At 46.4% G+C, this 22,500-nt stretch overlaps 1 protein-coding gene and 1 long non-coding RNA gene across 3 annotated transcripts in view; both read left to right on the top strand.

Annotated features, from left to right (window-relative positions):
- The window catches only part of LOC115179558 (uncharacterized), a 3,510-nt gene extending 449 nt beyond the window's left edge, over positions 1–3,061 (top strand). The window contains exon 2 of the long non-coding RNA XR_003872937.1: positions 2,938–3,061. This is a non-coding gene — a long non-coding RNA (uncharacterized LOC115179558). The remainder of the gene's footprint in view (positions 1–2,937) is intronic.
- The window catches only part of LOC115179499 (transmembrane and coiled-coil domain-containing protein 3), a 37,195-nt gene that overhangs the window by 8,501 nt on the left and 6,194 nt on the right, over positions 1–22,500 (top strand). For both annotated transcript variants that reach the window (XR_003872913.1, XM_029741061.1), the window contains exons 5-11: positions 3,422–3,637; positions 5,954–6,082; positions 6,422–6,514; positions 9,694–9,880; positions 14,718–14,835; positions 16,320–16,515; positions 19,993–20,143. Coding sequence is in view for 1 of the 2 variants with exons in the window: in XM_029741061.1 (XP_029596921.1) it covers positions 3,422–3,637; positions 5,954–6,082; positions 6,422–6,514; positions 9,694–9,880; positions 14,718–14,835; positions 16,320–16,515; positions 19,993–20,143 (1,090 nt within the window). In the remaining variant the exon portion in view is untranslated. The remainder of the gene's footprint in view (positions 1–3,421; positions 3,638–5,953; positions 6,083–6,421; positions 6,515–9,693; positions 9,881–14,717; positions 14,836–16,319; positions 16,516–19,992; positions 20,144–22,500) is intronic.

The following is a 22,500-nucleotide window of genomic DNA, read 5'->3' as shown; positions in this document are numbered from 1 at the left end:
AAACACAGGTCATATAGAGGACAACAATAAACAGGTTCATCAACAACAAACACATAGGTCATATAGAGGACAACAATAAACAGGTTCATCAACAACAACAAACACATAGGCCATTGTCATGTCTTTGGCTATGCCGGATTAAGTGATATGACATGGTATTCTATAAAATCCTTTCTCTGTAATTAATATTACCTGATTAAGCTAATCATGTAAATGTAATTAACTAGAAAGTCGGGGCACCACGGAAGAACGTTTATAGAGCCGTTATCTTCCGAATAAACTCTTAAAAGACTTAGTAATATTTTACATTGATAGCCGCCATCTCAATCCTCACCTTATTTCAGTCTCATAATGAAAGTTGTAAATTCTTGGTTATCTTCACGAACCCTGGCTAACAAGTTGAATCAGCAATACAAAATTGGGTTTAATTATTTATTTACTAAATACCTAAACTAATCACACAGAATTACATATACACAGAATGCAAATGATGTCATACAGAAAACGTCCCTGGTGGACGGAGCCGACATGGCGGCTTGTTACACAAAGAAAGGGGGTTGGGCTTGAATGAAAGAGCGGGAAGACTGAGGAACAAAGAAACAGCTATGCTATCGTAAATACAGAATCTTATGCATTCTAAATTACCGCCCATTTGGAAAAGGAAAATGCAATAAATATTTACTCTGAGCTGCGCTTCGGTAGATTGGTTGTAGATGCTGGCCGGGTTGGCCAACAGATCTTCCTGTACTCGGAAGAATGTCAATGGTGGTAAAGTGGATACGTTGTAGTATCTTCGTCTGTGGTAGACTGGATCCGTCGTCCGTCCTTTCCTAGCCCACGTCTACAGTGGCCGCTGCTAACTCAACGGCTAGGAAGTATCACTTCTGTAGTGAATAAGTTCAAAGTTCATACCATTCACAACCAAAGCTCACACCGAGGTTGGCTTAGTTCTGTACTTGACATGTGTGTCCTTTAACTCTTACATCTAGATGTTCCGCTAGCGGAACACCGCTCCAATATCCAATGATAGGGCGTGGCGCGAAATACAAACTCCTCAAAAATCCGAAAACTTCCATTTTTCAAACATATGACTATTTTACACCATTTTAAAGACAAGACTCTCCTTTATCTAACCACACTGTCCGATTTCAAAAAGGCTTTACAACGAAAGCAAAACATTAGATTGTGTCAGGAGAGTACCCAGCCAGAAATAATCAGACACCCATTTTTCAAGCTAGCATATAATGTCACAAAAACCAAAACCACAGCTAAATGCAGCACTAACCTTTGATGATCTTCATCAGATGACACTCCTAGGACATTATGTTATACAATACATGCATGTTTTGTTCAATCAAGTTCATATTTATATCAAAAAACAGCTTTTTACATTAGCATGTGACGTTCAGAACTAGCATTCCCACCGAACACTTCCGGTGAATTTACTAAATTACTCACGATAAACGTTCACAAAAAACATAATTATTTTAAGAATTATAGTTACAGAACTCCTTTATGCAATCGCGGTGTCCGATTTTAAAATAGCTTTTCGGTGAAAGCACATTTTGCAATATTCTGAGTAGATCACAGGCTAGCTATTTTGACACCCACCAAGTTTGGTACTCACCAAACTCAGATTTACTATCAGAAAAATTGGATTACCTTTGCTGTTCTTCGTCAGAATGCACTCCCAGGCCTTCTACTTCAACAACAAATGTTGGTTTGGTTCCAAATAATCCATAGTTATATCCAAATAGCGGCGTTTTGTTCGTGCGTTCAAGACACTATCCGAAGGGTGACGCGCCGGCGCGTATCGTGACAAAAAAATTCTAAGTATTCCATTACCGTACTTCGAAGCATGTCAAACACTGTTTAAAATCAAATTTTATGCGATTTTTCTCGTAAAATAGCGATAATATTCCGACCGGGAGACGTCGTTTTCGTTCAAAGACTGAAAATGTAAAATGGACTCTTCACGTGCACGCGCGTGCCCGTTTCATTGTTCTCAGATCGACCACTATCCAAATGCGCTACTGTTTTTCAGCCAGGGACTGCAGAGTCATCATTCAATGTTCTGGCGCCTTCTGAGAGCCTATGGGAGCCTTAGAAAGTGTCACGTTACAGCAGAGATCCTCTGTTTTCAATAAAGAGGCTAAAGAAGAACAAGAAATGGTCAGAGAGGGCACTTCCTGTTTGGAATCTTCTCAGGTTTTGGCCTGCCATATGAGTTCTGTTATACTCACAGACACCATTCAAACAGTTTTAGAAACTTTAGGGTGTTTTCTATCCAAATCAAACACTTATATGCATATTCTAGTTTCTGGGCAGGAGTAATAAACAGATTAAATCGGGTACGTTTTTTATCCGGCTGTGAAAATACTGCCCCCTATCCATAACAGGTTAATGCAGAGGCTGCAGACCTCACGTAGTGGAACCTGGTTACATTGTGTCATTGTCTTATATAGTGGCGAGGGGAGAAGGGTGTGTCATCGTTTATAACCCCTGTCTCTTCACAGGGGCGGGCCACTGATAAAGCAGGGCACTTTCCTTATGAAAACCCAATTCTCTCAATTGGAAGCTAAAATTACATTTAATCTCCTAACAAACAATTTCAATATCAAACATTTCAATTGCATAACAATTCCATGTGACTCTGATAACTAGAGGGGGTATACTTTCCCAGGTACAGTTTATGTCTCAGATGACAACCGAACTGACATCCATACTCATTAAGTTCCAAAGCATATTTCCAACTGGTTTTATTACCAAAATATGGTTCCTTTTCCCCATTTCTTTGATGTTCCCAGACTCTCTATATTTAACAAAGGCCATTCAACAGTCCTTCAGTAGGGTCAGAGAGAGAGGGGAAGGGAGAAAGGTATTTATGGGGGGGTCATAAACCTTACCCACAGGCCAACTTCATGACACCATATAGAGGACAACAATAAACAGGTTCATCAACAACAACAAACACATAGGTCATATAGAGGACAACAATAAACAGGTTCATCAACAACAACAAACACATAGGTCATATAGAGGACAACAATAAACAGGTTCATCAACAACAACAAACACATAGGTCATATAGAGGACAACAATAAACAGGTTCAACAACAACAACACATAGGTCATATAGAGGACAACAATAAACAGGTTCATCAACAACAACAAACACATAGACCATATAGAGGACCACGTCCATGATGACAAACGGTCAGAATAGGAAGTGCTGATCTAGGATCATTCTCCCTTTTTAGAGCATAATGAATCAGACTGTTTGGACAGGGAGGACCTGATCCCAGATCAGCAGTCTGAGAGGCTGTATAAAGGCAGGCCCTGATGTGCTGCTTTGGGGCTGTTATGTATTGTATTAAAGACGCTGCTATACCAGTAGAGTTATTATCAGGATTGTGATCAGATGAATGGAGTGCACGTAGCCAACGTGGAGGCAGTGCTGAGAGTGGAGGAGGAGGAGGAAGACGGAGGGAAAAGAAGAAGGAACGCGTCAAGGAGAGGTGGAGAGGTGGAGGACGACGTGGGACTGAGCATGCTCATCGACTCCCAGAACAACCAGTATGTTCTGACCAAGCCCAGAGACTCCACCATGCCCCGCTCCGATCAACACTTCATCAAGGTCAGTACCAACCTTAACCCTGAACGCTAATGATCCTATACATGTAAAGACTGTCCTATGAATCCAGCTGTAATCTGACCATATGAAGACTGTCCTATGAATCCAGCTGTAATCTGACCATATGAAGACTGTCCTATGAGTCCAGCTGTATTCTGACCATATGAAGACTGTCCTATGAATCCAGCTGTATTCTGACCATATGAAGACTGTCCTATGAATCCAGCTGTAATCTGACCATATGAAGACTGTCCTATGAGTTCAGCTGTAATCTGACCATATGAAGACTGTCCTATGAATCCAGCTGTAATCTAACCATATGAAGACTGTCCTATGAATCCAGCTGTAATCTGACCATATGAAGACTGTCCTATGAGTCCAGCTGTATTCTGACCATATGAAGACTGTCCTATGAATCCAGCTGTATTCTGACCATATGAAGACTGTCCTATGAATCCAGCTGTATTCTGACCATATGAAGACTGTCCTATGAATCCAGCTGTAATCTGACCATATGAAGACTGTCCTATGAATCCAGCTGTAATCTGACCATATGAAGACTGTCCTATGAATCCAGCTGTATTCTGACCATATGAAGACTGTCCTATGAATCCAGCTGTAATCTGACCATATGAAGACTGTCCTATGAGTCCAGCTGTAATCTGACCATATGAAGACTGTCCTATGAATCCAGCTGTATTCTGACCATATGAAGACTGTCCTATGAATCCAGCTGTATTCTGACCATATGAAGACTGTCCTATGAGTCCAGCTGTAATCTGACCATATGAAGACTGTCCTATGAGTCCAGCTGTAATCTGACCATATGAAGACTGTCCTATGAATCCAGCTGTATTCTGACCATATGATGACTGTCCTATGAATCCAGCTGTATTCTGACCATATGAAGACTGTCCTATGAATCCAGCTGTATTCTGACCATATGAAGACTGTCCTATGAATCCAGCTGTATTCTGACCATATGAAGACTGTCCTATGAATCCAGCTGTATTCTGACCATATGAAGACTGTCCTATGAATCCAGCTGTATTCTGACCATATGAAGACTGTCCTATGAGTCCAGCTGTAATCTGACCTTATGAAGACTGTCCTATGAATCCAGCTGTATTCTGACCATATGAAGACTGTCCTATGAATCCAGCTGTAATCTGACCATATGAAGACTGTCCTATGAGTCCAGCTGTAATCTGACCATATGAAGACTGTCCTATGAGTCCAGCTGTAATCTGACCATATGAAGACTGTCCTATGAATCCAGCTGTATTCTGACCATATGAAGACTGTCCTATGAGTCCAGCTGTAATCTGACCATATGAAGACTGTCCTATGAGTCCAGCTGTAATCTGAGCATATGAAGACTGTCCTATGAGTCCAGCTGTATTCTGACCATATGAAGACTGTCCTATGAGTCCAGCTGTAATCTGACCATATGAAGACTGTCCTATGAGTCCAGCTGTAATCTGACCATATGAAGACTGTCCTATGAATCCAGCTGTATTCTGACCATATGAAGACTGTCCTATGAGTCCAGCTGTAATCTGACCATATGAAGACTGTCCTATGAGTCCAGCTGTAATCTGACCATATGAAGACTGTCCTATGAGTCCAGCTGTATTCTGACCATATGAAGACTGTCCTATGAATCCAGCTGTAATCTGACCATATGAAGACTGTCCTATGAGTCCAGCTGTAATCTGACCATATGAAGACTGTCCTATGAGTCCAGCTGTATTCTGACCATATGAAGACTGTCCTATGAATCCAGCTGTATTCTGACCATATGAAGACTGTCCTATGAGTCCAGCTGTAATCTGACCATATGAAGACTGTCCTATGAGTCCAGCTGTAATCTGACCATATGAAGACTGTCCTATGAGTCCAGCTGTAATCTGACCATATGAAGACTGTCCTATGAGTCCAGCTGTAATCTGACCATATGAAGACTGTCCTATGAATCCAGCTGTATTCTGACCATATGAAGACTGTCCTATGAGTCCAGCTGTAATCTGACCATATGAAGACTGTCCTATGAGTCCAGCTGTAATCTGACCATATGAAGACTGTCCTATGAGTCCAGCTGTAATCTGACCATATGAAGACTGTCCTATGAGTCCAGCTGTATTCTGACCATATGAAGACTGTCCTATGAGTCCAGCTGTAATCTGACCATATGAAGACTGTCCTATGAGTCCAGCTGTAATCTGACCAAATGGGTCTTCAAATGAAACTACAATTTTGCACAATTCTAATCTGTGTCCCTGTGGTGTCCTGTCCTGTTGTCTGTGATTGGCTGGTCAGGACCTGGTCTCCGTAGTGATGCTGTCTCTGCCATGTGGTTGGCTGTGCACTATGATGGGCCTGCCCCCCATGTTTGGTTACATCATCTGTGGAGTCCTCCTGGGTCCCTCTGGACTCAACAGCATCAAGGTGAGACTGTCTGTCTGTCTGTCTGTCTGTCTGTCTGTCTGTCTGTCTGTCTGTCTGTCTGTCTGTCTGCCTGTCTCTGTGTGTGTGTGTGTGTGTGTGTGTGTGTGTGTGTGTGTGTGTGTGTGTGTGTGTGTGTGTGTGTGTGTGTGTGTGTGTGTGTGTGTGTGTGTGTGTGTGTGTGTGTGTGTGTGTGTGTGTGTGTGTGAGAGAGTAATGTATCTCTGTGCAGTCTATGGTTCAGGGTGTGTGTGTGTGAGAGAGTAATGTATCTCTGTGCAGTCTATGGTTCAGTGTGTGTGTGTGTGTGTGTGTGTGAGAGAGTAATGTATCTCTGTGCAGTCTATGGTTCAGGTTGAGACGTTGGGAGAGTTGGGAGTGTTCTTCACTCTCTTCGTGGTCGGTCTGGAGTTCTCCCCAGAGCGACTTCGGAAGGTAGGCTGCCCCCCCCACACACACACACACACACACACACACACACACACACACACACACACACACACAGCAGTATTTTCCATCAGATATTAGCCTACGTTCTTGAAATAGCAAAAACTATTAAAGGCCCAGTGCAGACAAAAATGTGAATTCCCTGTGTTTTGTATTTATTTCCACACTATGAGGGTGGAATAATACTGTGAAATTGATGATGATGCCCTTTTAGTGTAACAGCTGTTTAAAAACACTGCCTGTTTTGGTGGGATGGAGTTTTGGCCTGCCGGGTGACATCACCAGACTGGAAATGACTTAACACTGGTGTGAAGTGTGTAACTCTGACCTACATTTTCACAGTGTGACTCAGAAACCCACATTCTTACATTCTTTCACCAGCTCAGTCTCAGCAGAGACCAACGTCTAACTCTCTCTCCCTTGTCTCTGCTCTTCATTTGGTTAGCTATCTGTTTATCACACATTTTCTCTCCTTATCAGTCTTCCTGCTTCTCACTCTCTCTCTCTCTCCCTCCCTCTCTTCTCCCTCCCTCTCTCCCTCCCTCCCTCTCTTCTCTCTCTCTCTCTCTCTCCCTCCCTCTCTTCTCTCTCTCTCCCTCCCTCTCTTCTCTCTCTCTCCCTCCCTCTCTTCTCTCTCTCTCTCTCTCTCTCTCTTCTCTCTCTCTCTCTCTCCCTCCCTCTCTTCTCTGGAACGTGTCCTAATAAGATAATTATATTGTCTTCGTTTCCAGAGTTGATGACCATTTTATATGTGTGGACGTGTTGAACTATTCTTGTCACAATAGTAAACAAATGAACACTTGACCAACGGGGACATTTTGTTGGTCCCCATGAGCTTAAACGCTATTTCTAGGGGGTTTAGGGTTAAGGTTGGAATTAGTGTTAGGGTTAAGAGCTAGGGTTACTTTTAGGGTTAGGAGCTGGGGTTAGTTTTAGGGTTAGGGTTAGGGTAAGGGTAAGGGTTAGGTTTTTGGGTTAATAAGGTTAGGGTAAGAGTAAGGGTCAGGTTTTTGGGTTAAGGTTAGGGGTAAGGGTTAGAGTAAGGGTCAGGTTTTTGGGTTAAGGTTAGGGTAAGAGTGCGTGTGTATATTTAACGTGTGTACTGTCCTATGCGTGTGTATATTTAACGTGTGTACTGTCCTATGCGTGTGTATATTTAACGTGTGTACTGTCCTATGCGTGTGTATATTTAACGTGTGTACTGTCCTATGTGTGTGTATATTTAACGTGTGTACTGTCCTATGCGTGTGTATATTTAACGTGTGTACTGTCCTATGCGTGTGTATATTTAACGTGTGTACTGTCCTATGCGTGTGTGTATTTAACGTGTGTACTGTCCTATGCGTGTGTATATTTAACATGTGTACTGTCCTATGCGTGTGTGTATTTAACGTGTGTACTGTCCTATGCGTGTGTATATTTAACATGTGTACTGTCCTATGCGTGTGTATATTTAACGTGTGTACTGTCCTATGCGTGTGTATATTTAACGTGTGTACTGTCCTATGCGTGTGTATATTTAACATGTGTACTGTCCTATGCGTGTGTATATTTAACGTGTGTACTGTCCTATGCGTGTGTATATTTAACGTGTGTACTGTCCTATGCGTGTGTATATTTAACGTGTGTACTGTCCTATGCGTGTGTGTATTTAACGTGTGTACTGTCCTATGCGTGTGTATATTTAACATGTGTACTGTCCTATGCGTGTGTGTATTTAACGTGTGTACTGTCCTATGCGTGTGTATATTTAACATGTGTACTGTCCTATGCGTGTGTATATTTAACATGTGTACTGTCCTATGCGTGTGTATATTTAACATGTGTACTGTCCTATGCGTGTGTATATTTAACATGTGTACTGTCCTATGCGTGTGTATATTTAACATGTGTACTGTCCTATGCGTGTGTATATTTAACATGTGTACTGTCCTATGCGTGTGTATATTTAACGTGTGTACTGTCCTATGCGTGTGTATATTTAACGTGTGTACTGTCCTATGCGTGTGTATATTTAACATGTGTACTGTCCTATGCGTGTGTATATTTAACGTGTGTACTGTCCTATGCGTGTGTATATTTAACGTGTGTATTGTCCTATGCGTGTGTATATTTAATGTGTGTACTGTCCTATGCGTGTGTATATTTAACGTGTGTACTGTCCTATGCGTGTGTATATTTAACATGTGTACTGTCCTATGCGTGTGTATATTTAACGTGTGTACTGTCCTATGCGTGTGTATATTTAACGTGTGTACTGTCCTATGCGTGTGTATATTTAACGTGTGTACTGTCCTATGCGTGTGTATATTTAACGTGTGTACTGTCCTATGCGTGTGTATATTTAACGTGTGTACTGTCCTATGCGTGTGTATATTTAACGTGTGTACTGTCCTATGCGTGTGTGTATTTAACGTGTGTACTGTCCTATGCGTGTGTATATTTAACATGTGTACTGTCCTATGCGTGTGTGTATTTAACATGTGTACTGTCCTATGCGTGTGTATATTTAACATGTGTACTGTCCTATGCGTGTGTATATTTAACATGTGTACTGTCCTATGCGTGTGTATATTTAACATGTGTACTGTCCTATGCGTGTGTATATTTAACATGTGTACTGTCCTATGCGTGTGTATATTTAACATGTGTACTGTCCTATGCGTGTGTATATTTAACGGGTGTACTGTCCTATGCGTGTGTATATTTAACGTGTGTACTGTCCTATGCGTGTGTATATTTAACGTGTGTACTGTCCTATGCGTGTGTATATTTAACGTGTGTACTGTCCTATGCGTGTGTATATTTAACGTGTGTACTGTCCTATGCGTGTGTATATTTAACATGTGTACTGTCCTATGCGTGTGTATATTTAACGTGTGTACTGTCCTATGCGTGTGTATATTTAACATGTGTACTGTCCTATGCGTGTGTATATTTAGTGTGTACTGTCCTATGCCTGTGTATATTTAACGTTTGTACTGTCCTATGCGTGTGTATATTTAACGTGTGTACTGTCCTATGCGTGTGTATATTTAGTGTGTACTGTCCTATGCGTGTGTATATTTAACATGTGTACTGTCCTATGCGTGTGTATATTTAACGTGTGTACTGTCCTATGCGTGTGTATATTTAACATGTGTACTGTCCTATGCGTGTGTGTACAGGTGTGGAAGACCTCTGTGCAGGGTTCATGCTACCTCAGTCTGTTGATGGTAGCTACAGGGCTGCTGTGGGGTCAGGTGCTGCATGTCCGTCCCACCCAGACTGTCTTCATCTCCTCCTGTCTCTCTCTATCCTCCACACCACTGGTCTCACGCTTCCTGGCTGGGGGCGCCCGCCCAGACAAGGACGGTATGGAGACTACGGACTGTGTGTGTGTGAGAGAGAGAGAGAGAGACACCCAGACAAGGACGGTATGGAGACTATGGACTGTGTGTGTGTGTGAGAGAGAGAGAGAGAGACACCCAGACAAGGACGGTATGGAGACTACGGACTGTGTGTGTGTGAGAGAGAGAGAGAGACACCCAGACAAGGACGGTATGGAGACTACGGACTGTGTGTGTGTGAGAGAGAGAGAGAGAGACACCCAGACAAGGACGGTATGGAGACTACGGACTGTGTGTGTGTGTGAGAGAGAGAGAGACACCCAGACAAGGACGGTATGGAGACTATGGACTGTGTGTGTGAGAGAGAGAGAGAGACACCCAGACAAGGACGGTATGGAGACTATGGACTGTGTGTGTGTGAGAGAGAGAGAGACACCCAGACACGGACGGTATGGAGACTATGGACTGTGTGTGTGTGTGTGAGAGAGAGAGAGAGAGAGACCCAGACAAGGACGGTATGGAGACTATGGACTGTGTGTGTGTGAGAGAGAGAGAGAGACACCCAGACACGGACGGTATGGAGACTATGGACTGTGTGTGTGTGTGTGTGAGAGAGAGAGAGAGAGAGACCCAGACAAGGACGGTATGGAGACTATGGACTGTGTGTGTGTGAGAGAGAGAGAGAGACACCCAGACAAGGACGGTATGGAGACTACGGACTGTGTGTGTGTGAGAGAGAGAGAGACACCCAGACACGGACGGTATGGAGACTATGGACTGTGTGTGAGAGAGAGAGAGAGAGAGACACCCAGACACGGACGGTATGGAGACTATGGACTGTGTGTGTGAGAGAGAGAGAGAGACACCCAGACAAGGACGGTATGGAGACTATGGACTGTGTGTGTGTGAGAGAGAGAGAGACACCCAGACAAGGACGGTATGGAGACTATGGACTGTGTGTGTGTGAGAGAGAGAGAGACACCCAGACAAGGACGGTATGGAGACTACGGACTGTGTGTGAGAGAGAGAGAGAGAGAGACACCCAGACACGGACGGTATGGAGACTATGGACTGTGTGTGTGTGTGAGAGAGAGAGAGACACCCAGACAAGGACGGTATGGAGACTACGGACTGTGTGTGTGTGAGAGAGAGAGAGAGAGACACCCAGACACGGACGGTATGGAGACTACGGACTGTGTGTGTGTGTGTGAGAGAGAGAGAGACACCCAGACAAGGACGGTATGGAGACTATGGACTGTGTGTGTGAGAGAGAGAGAGACACCCAGACAAGGACGGTATGGAGACTATGGACTGTGTGTGTGAGAGAGAGAGAGAGACACCCAGACAAGGACGGTATGGAGACTACGGACTGTGTGTGTGTGAGAGAGAGAGAGAGACACCCAGACAAGGACGGTATGGAGACTACGGACTGTGTGTGTGTGTGAGAGAGAGAGACACCCAGACAAGGACGGTATGGAGACTACGGACTGTGTGTGTGAGAGAGAGAGAGAGACACCCAGACAAGGACGGTATGGAGACTACGGACTGTGTGTGTGTGTGAGAGAGAGAGAGAGAGAGACCCAGACAAGGACGGTATGGAGACTATGGACTGTGTGTGTGAGAGAGAGAGAGAGACACCCAGACAAGGACGGTATGGAGACTACGGACTGTGTGTGTGTGAGAGAGAGAGAGACACCCAGACAAGGACGGTATGGAGACTACGGACTGTGTGTGTGAGAGAGAGAGAGAGACACCCAGACACGGACGGTATGGAGACTACGGACTGTGTGTGTGTGTGTGTGAGAGAGAGAGAGAGACCCAGACAAGGACGGTATGGAGACTATGGACTGTGTGTGTGTGAGAGAGAGAGAGAGACACCCAGACAAGGACGGTATGGAGACTATGGACTGTGTGTGTGTGTGAGAGAGAGAGACACCCAGACAAGGACGGTATGGAGACTACGGACTGTGTGTGTGTGAGAGAGAGAGACACCCAGACAAGGACGGTATGGAGACTACGGACTGTGTGTGTGTGTGAGAGAGAGAGAGAGACACCCAGACAAGGACGGTATGGAGACTATGTGTGTGTGAGAGAGAGAGAGAGACACCCAGACAAGGACGGTATGGAGACTATGTGTGTGTGAGAGAGAGAGAGAGACACCCAGACAAGGACGGTATGGAGACTATGTGTGTGTGAGAGAGAGAGAGAGACACCCAGACAAGGACGGTATGGAGACTATGGACTGTGTGTGTGTGAGAGAGAGAGAGAGACACCCAGACAAGGACGGTATGGAGACTATGGACTGTGTGTGTGAGAGAGAGAGAGACACCCAGACAAGGACGGTATGGAGACTATGTGTGTGTGAGAGAGAGAGAGAGACACCCAGACAAGGACGGTATGGAGACTATGGACTGTGTGTGTGTGAGAGAGAGAGAGAGACACCCAGACAAGGACGGTATGGAGACTATGGACTGTGTGTGTGTGAGAGAGAGAGAGAGACACCCAGACAAGGACGGTATGGAGACTATGGACTGTGTGTGTGTGAGAGAGAGAGAGAGACACCCAGACAAGGACGGTATGGAGACTATGTGTGTGTGAGAGAGAGAGAGAGACACCCAGACAAGGACGGTATGGAGACTATGTGTGTGTGAGAGAGAGAGAGAGACACCCAGACAAGGACGGTATGGAGACTATGTGTGTGTGAGAGAGAGAGAGAGACACCCAGACAAGGACGGTATGGAGACTATGGACTGTGTGTGTGTGAGAGAGAGAGAGAGACACCCAGACAAGGACGGTATGGAGACTATGGACTGTGTGTGTGAGAGAGAGAGAGACACCCAGACAAGGACGGTATGGAGACTATGTGTGTGTGAGAGAGAGAGAGAGACACCCAGACAAGGACGGTATGGAGACTATGGACTGTGTGTGTGTGAGAGAGAGAGAGAGACACCCAGACAAGGACGGTATGGAGACTATGGACTGTGTGTGTGTGAGAGAGAGAGAGAGACACCCAGACAAGGACGGTATGGAGACTATGGACTGTGTGTGTGTGAGAGAGAGAGAGAGAGACACCCAGACAAGGACGGTATGGAGACTACGGACTGTGTGTGTGAGAGAGAGAGAGAGACACCCAGACAAGGACGGTATGGAGACTATGGACTGTGTGTGTGTGAGAGAGAGAGAGAGACACCCAGACAAGGACGGTATGGAGACTATGGACTGTGTGTGTGAGAGAGAGAGAGACACCCAGACAAGGACGGTATGGAGACTATGTGTGTGTGAGAGAGAGAGAGAGACACCCAGACAAGGACGGTATGGAGACTATGGACTGTGTGTGTGAGAGAGAGAGAGAGACACCCAGACAAGGACGGTATGGAGACTATGGACTGTGTGTGTGAGAGAGAGAGAGACACCCAGACACGGACGGTATGGAGACTATGGACTGTGTGTGTGTGAGAGAGAGAGAGAGACACCCAGACAAGGACGGTATGGAGACTATGGACTGTGTGTGTGAGAGAGAGAGAGACACCCAGACAAGGACGGTATGGAGACTACGGACTGTGTGTGTGAGAGAGAGAGAGAGAGACACCCAGACACGGACGGTATGGAGACTATGGACTGTGTGTGTGTGAGAGAGAGAGAGAGAGACACCCAGACACGGACGGTATGGAGACTATGTGTGTGTGTGTGAGAGAGAGAGAGACACCCAGACAAGGACGGTATGGAGACTATGGACTGTGTGTGTGTGAGAGAGAGACACCCAGACAAGGACGGTATGGAGACTATGGACTGTGTGTGTGTGTGTGTGTGAGAGAGAGAGAGACACCCAGACAAGGACGGTATGGAGACTATGGACTGTGTGTGTGTGAGAGAGAGACACCCAGACAAGGACGGTATGGAGACTACGGACTGTGTGTGAGAGAGAGAGAGACACCCAGACAAGGACGGTATGGAGACTACGGACTGTGTGTGAGAGAGAGAGAGACACCCAGACAAGGACGGTATGGAGACTATGTGTGTGTGTGAGAGAGAGAGAGAGACACCCAGACAAGGACGGTATGGAGACTATGTGTGTGTGTGTGTGAGAGAGAGAGAGACACCCAGACAAGGACGGTATGGAGACTATGGACTGTGTGTGTGAGAGAGAGACACCCAGACAAGGACGGTATGGAGACTATGTGTGTGTGTGTGTGAGAGAGAGAGAGACACCCAGACAAGGACGGTATGGAGACTATGTGTGTGTGTGTGTGAGAGAGAGAGAGACACCCAGACAAGGACGGTATGGAGACTATATGTGTGTGTGTGTGAGAGAGAGAGAGACACCCAGACAAGGACGGTATGGAGACTATATGTGTGTGTGTGTGAGAGAGAGAGAGACACCCAGACAAGGACGGTATGGAGACTATATGTGTGTGTGAGAGAGAGAGAGAGACACCCAGACAAGGACGGTATGGAGACTATGTGTGTGTGTGAGAGAGAGAGAGAGACACCCAGACAAGGACGGTATGGAGACTATGGACTGTGTGTGTGTGAGAGAGAGAGAGAGACACCCAGACAAGGACGGTATGGAGACTATGGACTGTGTGTGAGAGAGAGAGAGAGAGACCCAGACAAGGACGGTATGGAGACTATGTGTGTGTGTGAGTGAGAGAGAGACTTGACTTCCAATGCTCTTTATTTTAATGTTAAAGAACCACCTGTCTTTAAATGAGTAACTGGCTACAAACATTAAAACTGTGTGTGTGTGTCTCTGTGTGTGTGTGTGTGTGTGTGTGTGTGTGTGTGTGTGTGTGTGTGTGTGTGTGTGTGTGTGTGTGTGTGTGTGTGTGTCTGTGTGTGTGTGTGTGTGTGTGTGTGTGTAGGGGAGCTGGACTACAGCAGTGTTCTCCTGGGGATGTTGGTGATGCAGGATGTTCAGCTGGGGCTGTTCATAGCCGTCATGCCCACCCTCATACAGGTGTCATCTGGCCACCTGGACAGGTGAGCTAACACACACACACACACACACACAGCTGTATATGCCCTACGATCTAGACACACCCTGTGTACATATAGTTACTGCTGGGTATACACACCTGCACAGTCTAACTCAACCTGTCCCAAAACTTGTCTCAGGCTAGTCAGGTATGTAGTTCCAAAGATGTGTTAGAAGTTCTAATGTTTAATACTGTTGTGTTCTGTCTTCTGAGGGTTCTGTCTTCTGAGAGGTCTGTCTTCTGAAGGTCCTGTCCTGTGTTTTGTCTTCTGAGGGTCTTGTCCTGTGTTCTGTCTTCTGAAGGTCCTGTATTGTGTTTTGTCTTCTGAGGGTCTTGTCCTGTATTCTGTCTTCTGAGGGTCCTGTCCTGTTTTCTGAGGGTCCTGTCCTGTGTTCTGTCTTCTGAGGGTCCTGTCCTGTGTTTTGTCTTCTGAGGGTCTTGTTCTGTCTTCTGAGAGGTCTGTCTTCTGAAGGTCCTGTCCTGTGTTTTGTCTTCTGAGGGTCTTGTTCTGTCTTCTGAGGGTCCTGTCCTGTTTTCTGAGGGTCCTGTCCTATCATCTGAGAGTCCTGTCCTGTGTTTTGTCTTCTGAGGGTCCTGTCCTGTGTTCTGTCTTCTGAGGGTCCTGTGTTTTGTCTTCTGAGGGTCCTGTCCTGTGTTTTGTCTTCTGAGGGTCCTGTCCTGTGTTTTGTCTTCTGAGGGTCCTGTTTTGTCTTCTGAGGGTCCTGTTTTGTCTTCTGAGGGTCCTGTTTTGTCTTCTGAGGGTCCTGTCCTGTCTTCTGAGGGTCCTGTTTTGTCATCTTCTGAGGATCCTGTGTTGTCTTCTGAGGGTCCTGTCCTGTGTTTTGTCTTCTGAGGGTCTTGTTCTGTCTTCCGAGGGTCCTTTCCTGTCTTCCGAGGGTCCTGTTCTGTCTTCTGAGGGTCCTGTCCTGTGTTCTGTCTTCCGAGGGTCCTGTCCTGTCTTCCAAGGGTCCTTTCCTGTCTTCCGAGGGTCCTGTTCTGTCTTCTGAGGGTCCTGTCCTGTGTTCTGTCTTCCGAGGGTCCTGTCCTGTCTTCCGAGGGTCCTGTTCTGTCTTCTGAGGGTCCTGTCCTGTGTTCTGTCTTCTGAGGGTTCTGTCTTCTGAGGGTCCTGTTCTGTCTTCTGAGGGTTCTGTCTTCTGAGGGTTCTGTCTTCTGAAGGTCCTGTTCTGTCTTCTGAGGGTTCTGTCCTGTGTTCTGTCTTCTAAGGGTCCTGTGTTCTGTCTTCTGAGGGTCCTGTCCTGTATTCTGTCTTCTGAGGGTCCTGTGTTCTGTCTTCTGAAGGTCCTGTCCTGTGTTCTGTCTTCTGAGGGTCCTGTCCTGTGTTTGGTCTTCTGAGGGTCCTGTCCTGTGTTCTGTCTTCTGAGGGTCCTGTCCTGTGTTCTGTTCTCCTGTCCCAGGTCCTGTTTTCTCTGTTAACCAGTGTTCTGTGTTGTGAGGCTGGTGTTCTGTGTTCTATCCTGTGTTCTGTAGTGTTCTGTTTGGGGGTCTGCGCGTCCTCCTGCTCCTGTCCCAGGTCCTGTTCTCTCTGGCTGTGGTACTACTGCTGTGTGTTCTCCTCAAGTCCTTCCTGATTGGTCCATACTACAGGAAGCTCCATGCTGAGTCTAAAGGCAGCAAGGAGATCCTGGTTCTGGGGACCGCTGCCTTCGTATTCCTCATGCTCACCGTATGTAACCTCCTCCTCACTCTTCCCCCTCTCCTCTGTGAGATATAGCTCCCCCTCCTCACTCTTCCCCCTCTCCTCTGTGAGATACAGCTCCCCCTCCTCACTCTTCCCCCTCTCCTCTGTGAGATATAGCTCCCCCTCCTCACTCTTCCCCCTCTCCTCTGTGAGATATAGCTCCCCCTCCTCACTCTTCCCCCTCTCCTCTGTGAGATATAGCTCCCCCTCCTCACTCTTCCCCCTCTCCTCTGTGAGATATAGCTCCCCCTCCTCACTCTTCCCCCTCTCCTCTGTGAGATATAGCTCCTCCTCCTCACTCTTCCCCCTCTCCTCTGTGAGATATAGCTCCCCCTCCTCACTCTTCCCCCTCTCCTCTGTGAGATATAGCTCCTCCTCCTCACTCTTCCCCCTCTCTTCTGTGAGATATAGCTCCCCCTCCTCACTCTTCCCCCTCTCCTCTGTGAGATATAGCTCCCCCTCCTCACTCTTCCCCCTCTCCTTTGTTACATGTAGCTCCCCCTCCTCTATCCTCTCTGTGAGATATAGCTCCCCCTCCTCTATCCTCTCCTCTGTGAGATATAGCTCCCCCTCCTCTATCCTATCCTCTGTGAGATATAGCTCCCCCTCCTCTCTCCTCTCCTCTGTGAGATATAGCTCCCCCTCCTCTCTCCTCTCCTCTGTGAGATGTAGCTCCCCCTCCTCTATCCTCTCCTCTGTGAGATATAGCTCCCCCTCCTCTCTCCTCTCCTCTGTGAGATATAGCTCCCCTCCTCTATCCTCTCCTCTGTGAGATATAGCTCCCCCTCCTCTATCCTCTCCTCTGTGAGATATAGCTCCCCCTCCTCTATCCTCTCCTCTATGAGATATAACTCCCCCTCCTCTATCCTCTCCTCTGTGAGATATAGCTCCCCCCTCCTCTATCCTCTCCTCTGTGAGATATAGCTCCCCCTCCTCTATCCTCTCCTCTGTGAGATATAGTGCCCCCTCCTCTATCCTCTCCTCTGTGAGATATAGCTCCCCCCTCCTCTATCCTCTCCTCTGTGAGATATAGCTCCCCCTCCTCTATCCTCTCCTCTCCTCTGTGAGATATAGCTCCCCCTCCTCTATCCTCTCCTCTCCTCTGTGAGATATAGCTCCCCCTCCTCTATCCTCTCCTCTATGAGATATAGCTCCCCCTCCTCTATCCTCTCCTCTGTGAGATATAGCTCCCCCTCCTCTATCCTCTCCTCTGTGAGATATAGCTCCCCCTCCTCTATCCTCTCCTCTGTGAGATATTGCTCCCCCTCCTCTATCCTCTCCTCTGTGAGATATAGCTCCCCCTCCTCTATCCTCTCCTCTGTGAGATATAGCTCCCCCTCCTCTCTCCTCTCCTCTGTGAGATGTAGCTCCCCTCCTCTATCCTCTCCTCTGTGAGATATAGCTCCCCCTCTTCTATCCTCTCCTCTATGAGATATAACTCCCCCTCCTCTATCCTCTCCTCTGTGAGATATAGCTCCCCCTCCTCTATCCTCTCTTCTGTGAGATACAGCTCCCCCTCCTCTATCCTCTCCTCTCCTCTGTGAGATATAGCTCCCCCTCCTCTATCCTCTCCTCTGTGAGATATAGCTCCCCCTCCTCTATCCTCTCCTCTGTGAGATGTAGCTCCCCTCCTCTATCCTCTCCTCTGTGAGATATAGCTTCCCCTCCTCTATCCTCTCCTCTGTGAGATATAGCTCCCCCTCCTCTATCCTCTCCTCTGTGAGATGTAGCTCCCCTCTATCCTCTCCTCTGTGAGATATAGCTTCCCCTCCTCTATCCTCTACTCTGTGAGATATAGCTCCCCCTCCTCTATCCTCTCCTCTGTGAGATATAGCTCCCCCTCCTCTATCCTCTCCTCTGTGAGATATAGCTCCCCCTCCTATATCCTCTCCTCTGTGAGATATAGCTCCCCCTCCTCTATCCTCTCCTCTGTGAGATATAGCTCCCCCTCCTCTATCCTCTCCTCTGTGAGATGTAGCTCCCCCTCCTCTATCCTCTCCTCTGTGAGATATAGCTCCCCCTCCTCTCTCCTCTCCTCTGTTACATGTAGCTCCCCTCCTCTATCCTCTCCTCTGTGAGATATAGCTCCCCCTCCTCTATCCTCTCCTCTGTGAGATATAGCTCCCCCTCCTCTATCCTCTCCTCTGTGAGATATAGATCCCCCTCCTCTATCCTCTCCTCTGTGAGATATAGCTCCCCCTCCTCTATCCTCTCCTCTGTGAGATATAGCTTCCCCTCCTCTATCCTCTCCCCTGTGAGATATAGCTCCCCCTCCTCTATCCTCTCCTCTGTGAGATATAGCTTCCCCTCCTCTATCCTCTCCTCTGTGAGATATAGCTCCCCCTCCTCTATCCTCTCCTCTGTGAGATATAGCTTCCCCTCCTCTATCCTCTCCTCTGTGAGATGTAGCTCCCCTCCTCTATCCTCTCCTCTGTGAGATATAGCTTCCCCTCCTCTATCCTCTCCTCTGTGAGATATAGCTCCCCCTCCTCTATCCTCTCCTCTGTGAGATATAGCTCCCCCTCCTCTATCCTCTCCTCTGTGAGATATAGCTCCCCCTCCTCTATCCTCTCCTCTCCTCTGTGAGATATAGCTCCCCCTCCTCTATCCTCTCCTCTCCTCTGTGAGATATAGCTCCCCCTCCTCTATCCTCTCCTCTGTGAGATATAGCTCCCCCTCCTCTATCCTCTCCTCTGTGAGATATAGCTCCCCTTCCTCTATCCTCTCCTCTGTGAGATATAGCTCCTCCTCCTCTATCCTCTCCTCTGTGAGATATAGCTCCCCCTCTTCTATCCTCTCCTCTGTGAGATATAGCTCCCCCTCTTCTATCCTCTCCTCTGTGAGATATAGCTCCCCCTCCTCTATCCTCTCCTCTGTGAGATATAGCTCCCCCTCTTCTATCCTCTCCTCTGTGAGATATAGCTCCCCCTCTTCTATCCTCTCCTCTGTGAGATATAGCTCCCCCTCCTCTATCCTCTCCTCTGTGAGATACAGCTCCCCCTCCTCTATCCTCTCCTCTCCTCTGTGAGATATAGCTCCCCCTCCTCTATCCTCTCCTCTGTGAGATATAGCTCCCCCTCTTCTATCCTCTCCTCTGTGAGATATAGCTCCCCCTCTTCTATCCTCTCCTCTGTGAGATATAGCTCCCCCTCCTCTATCCTCTCCTCTGTGAGATACAGCTCCCCCTCCTCTATCCTCTCCTCTCCTCTGTGAGATATAGCTCCCCTCCTCTATCCTCTCCTCTGTGAGATATAGCTCCCCTTCCTCTATCCTCTCCTCTCCTCTGTGAGATATAGCTCTCTTCTCCAACAGAGAATATATTTCCTGTACAATCAAGTACTACAATGGCCATTCCAGTACACAGCAATACTGTGTCATTAGGGAGTTTATGATATAAATTGTAACACTATATCCATTCACCAAATGTATGTCAAATGATGTTTTTCCCCCGGCGTTTCCCAGGTGACGGAGTTCCTGGACATTTCCATGGAGCTGGGCTGCTTCCTGGCTGGAGCGCTTCTCTCCTCGCAGGGTCAGATTTGCACCACGGAAATCATGGGCTGCATCGAGCCAATCAGAGACTTCCTCGCCATCATCTTCTTCGCCTCCATTGGTCAGAACTGAAGCTTGCAGTCTGCAGTGTCTCTGTTTAGCGTATCTCTGTCTCTCTATGGCTGTTTGGCATCATACGGTTGAAGTCCGAAGTTTACATACACCTTAGCCAAATACATTTTAACTCAGTTTTTCACAATTCCTGACATTGAATCCTAGTAAAAATTCCCTTAGGTTAGTTAGGATCACCACTTTATTTTAAGAATGTGAAATGTCAGAATAATAGTAGAGAGAATGATTTATTTCAGCTTTTATTTTTTTCATCACATTCCCAGTGGGTCAGAAGTTTACATACACTCAATTAGTATTTGGTAGCATTGCCTTTAAATTGTTTAACTTGGGTCAAACGTTTCGGGTAGCCTTCCACAAGCATCCCACAATAAGTTGGGTGAATTTTGGCCCATTCCTCCTGACAGAGCTGGTGTAACTGAGTCAGGTTTGTAGGCCTCCTTGCTCGCACACACTTTTTCAGTTCTGCCCACAAAATTTCTATAGGATTGAGGTCAGGGCTTTGTGGTAGTCACTCCAATACCTTGACTTTGTTGCCCTTAAGCCATTTTGCCACAACTTTGAAAGTATGCTTGGGGTCATTGTCCATTTGGAAGACCCATTTGCGACCAAGCTTTAACTTCCTTACTGATGCCTTGAGATGTTGCTTCAATATATCCACATAATTTTCCTCCCTCATGATGCCATCCATTTTGTGAAGTGCACCAGTCCCTCCTGCAGCAAAGCACCCCCACAACATGATGCTGCCACCCCCGTGCTTCATGGTTGGGATGGTGTTCTTCGGCTTGCAAGCATCCCTTTTTCCTCCAAACAATGGTCATTATGGTCAAATCAGACCAGAGGACATTTCTCCAAAAAGTACTATCTTTGTCCCTATGTGCAGTTGCAAACCGTAGTCTGGCTTTTTTATGGCGGTTTTGGAGCAGTGGCTGCTTCCTTGCTGAGCGGCCTTTCAGGTTATGTTGATATAGGACTCATTTTACTGTGGATACAGATACTTTTGTACCCGTTTCCTCCAGCATCTTCACAAGGTCCTTTTCTGTTGTTCTAGGATTGATTTGTACTTTTCGCACCAAAGTACGTTCATCTCTAGGATACAGAACGCGTCTCCTTCCTGAGCGGTATGACGGCTGCATGGCCCCATGGTGTTTATACTTGCGTACTATTGTTTGTACAGATGAACGTGGTACCTTCAGGCGTTTGGAAATTGCTCCCAAGGATGAACCAGAGGTCTACAATTTTTTTCTGAGGTCTTGGCTGATTTCTTTTGATTTTCCCATGATGTCAAGCAAAGAGGCACTGAGTTTGAAGGTAGGCCTTGAAATACATCCACAGGTACACCTCCAATTGACTCAAATGATGTCAATTAGCCTATCAGAAGCTTCTAAAGCCAAGACAGCATTTTCTGGAATTTTCCAAGCTGTTTAAAGGCACAATCAACTTAGTGTATGTTAAGTTCTGACCCACTGGAATTGTTATACAGTTAATTATAAGTGAAATAATCTGTCTGTAAACAATTGTTGGAAAAATTACTTGTGTCATGCACAAAGTAGATGTCCTAACCGACTTGCCAAAACTATAGTTTGTTAATAAGAAATGTGTGGAGTGGTTGAAAACAAGTTTTAATGACTCCAACCTAATTGTATGTAAACTTCCGACTTCAATCTGTCTTTCTATGGCTGTTTAGCTTCATATCTCTGTCTCTATGGCTGTTTAGCATCGTATCTCTGTCTCTATGGCTTTTTAGCATTGTATTTCTGTCTCTATGGCTGTTTAGCATCGTATCTCTGTGTCTCTATGGCTGTTTAGCATCGTATCTCTGTCTCTATGGCTTTTTAGCATTGTATTTCTGTCTCTATGGCTGTTTAGCATCGTATCTCTGTGTCTCTATGGCTGTTTAGCATCGTATCTCTGTCTCTATGGCTGTTTAGCATCGTATCTCTGTGTCTCTATGGCTGTTTAGCATCGTATTTCTGTCTCTATGGCTGTTTAGCATCTTATCTCTGTGTCTCTATGGCTGTTTAGCATCGTATCTCTGTGTCTCTATGGCTGTTTAGCATCGTATTTCTGTCTCTATGGCTGTTTAGCATCGTATCTCTGTGTCTCTATGGCTGTTTAGCATCGTATCTCTGTGTCTCTATGGCTGTTTAGCATCGTATCTCTGTCTCTATGGCTGTTTAGCATTGTATCTCTGTCTCTATGGCTGTTTAGCATCGTATCTCTGTCTCTATGGCTGTTTAGCATCGTATCTCTGTCTCTATGGCTGTTTAGCATCGTATCTCTGTCTCTATGGCTGTTTAGCATCGTATCTCTGTGTCTCTATGGCTGTTTAGCATCGTATCTCTGTCT

This window comes from Salmo trutta, chromosome 39 (assembly GCF_901001165.1).
Source record: "Salmo trutta chromosome 39, fSalTru1.1, whole genome shotgun sequence".
NCBI classification, from domain to species: domain Eukaryota; kingdom Metazoa; phylum Chordata; class Actinopteri; order Salmoniformes; family Salmonidae; genus Salmo; species Salmo trutta.
The sequence above is the reverse complement of the archived record's forward strand: the minus strand, read 5'-3'. Positions and strand labels throughout refer to the sequence as shown.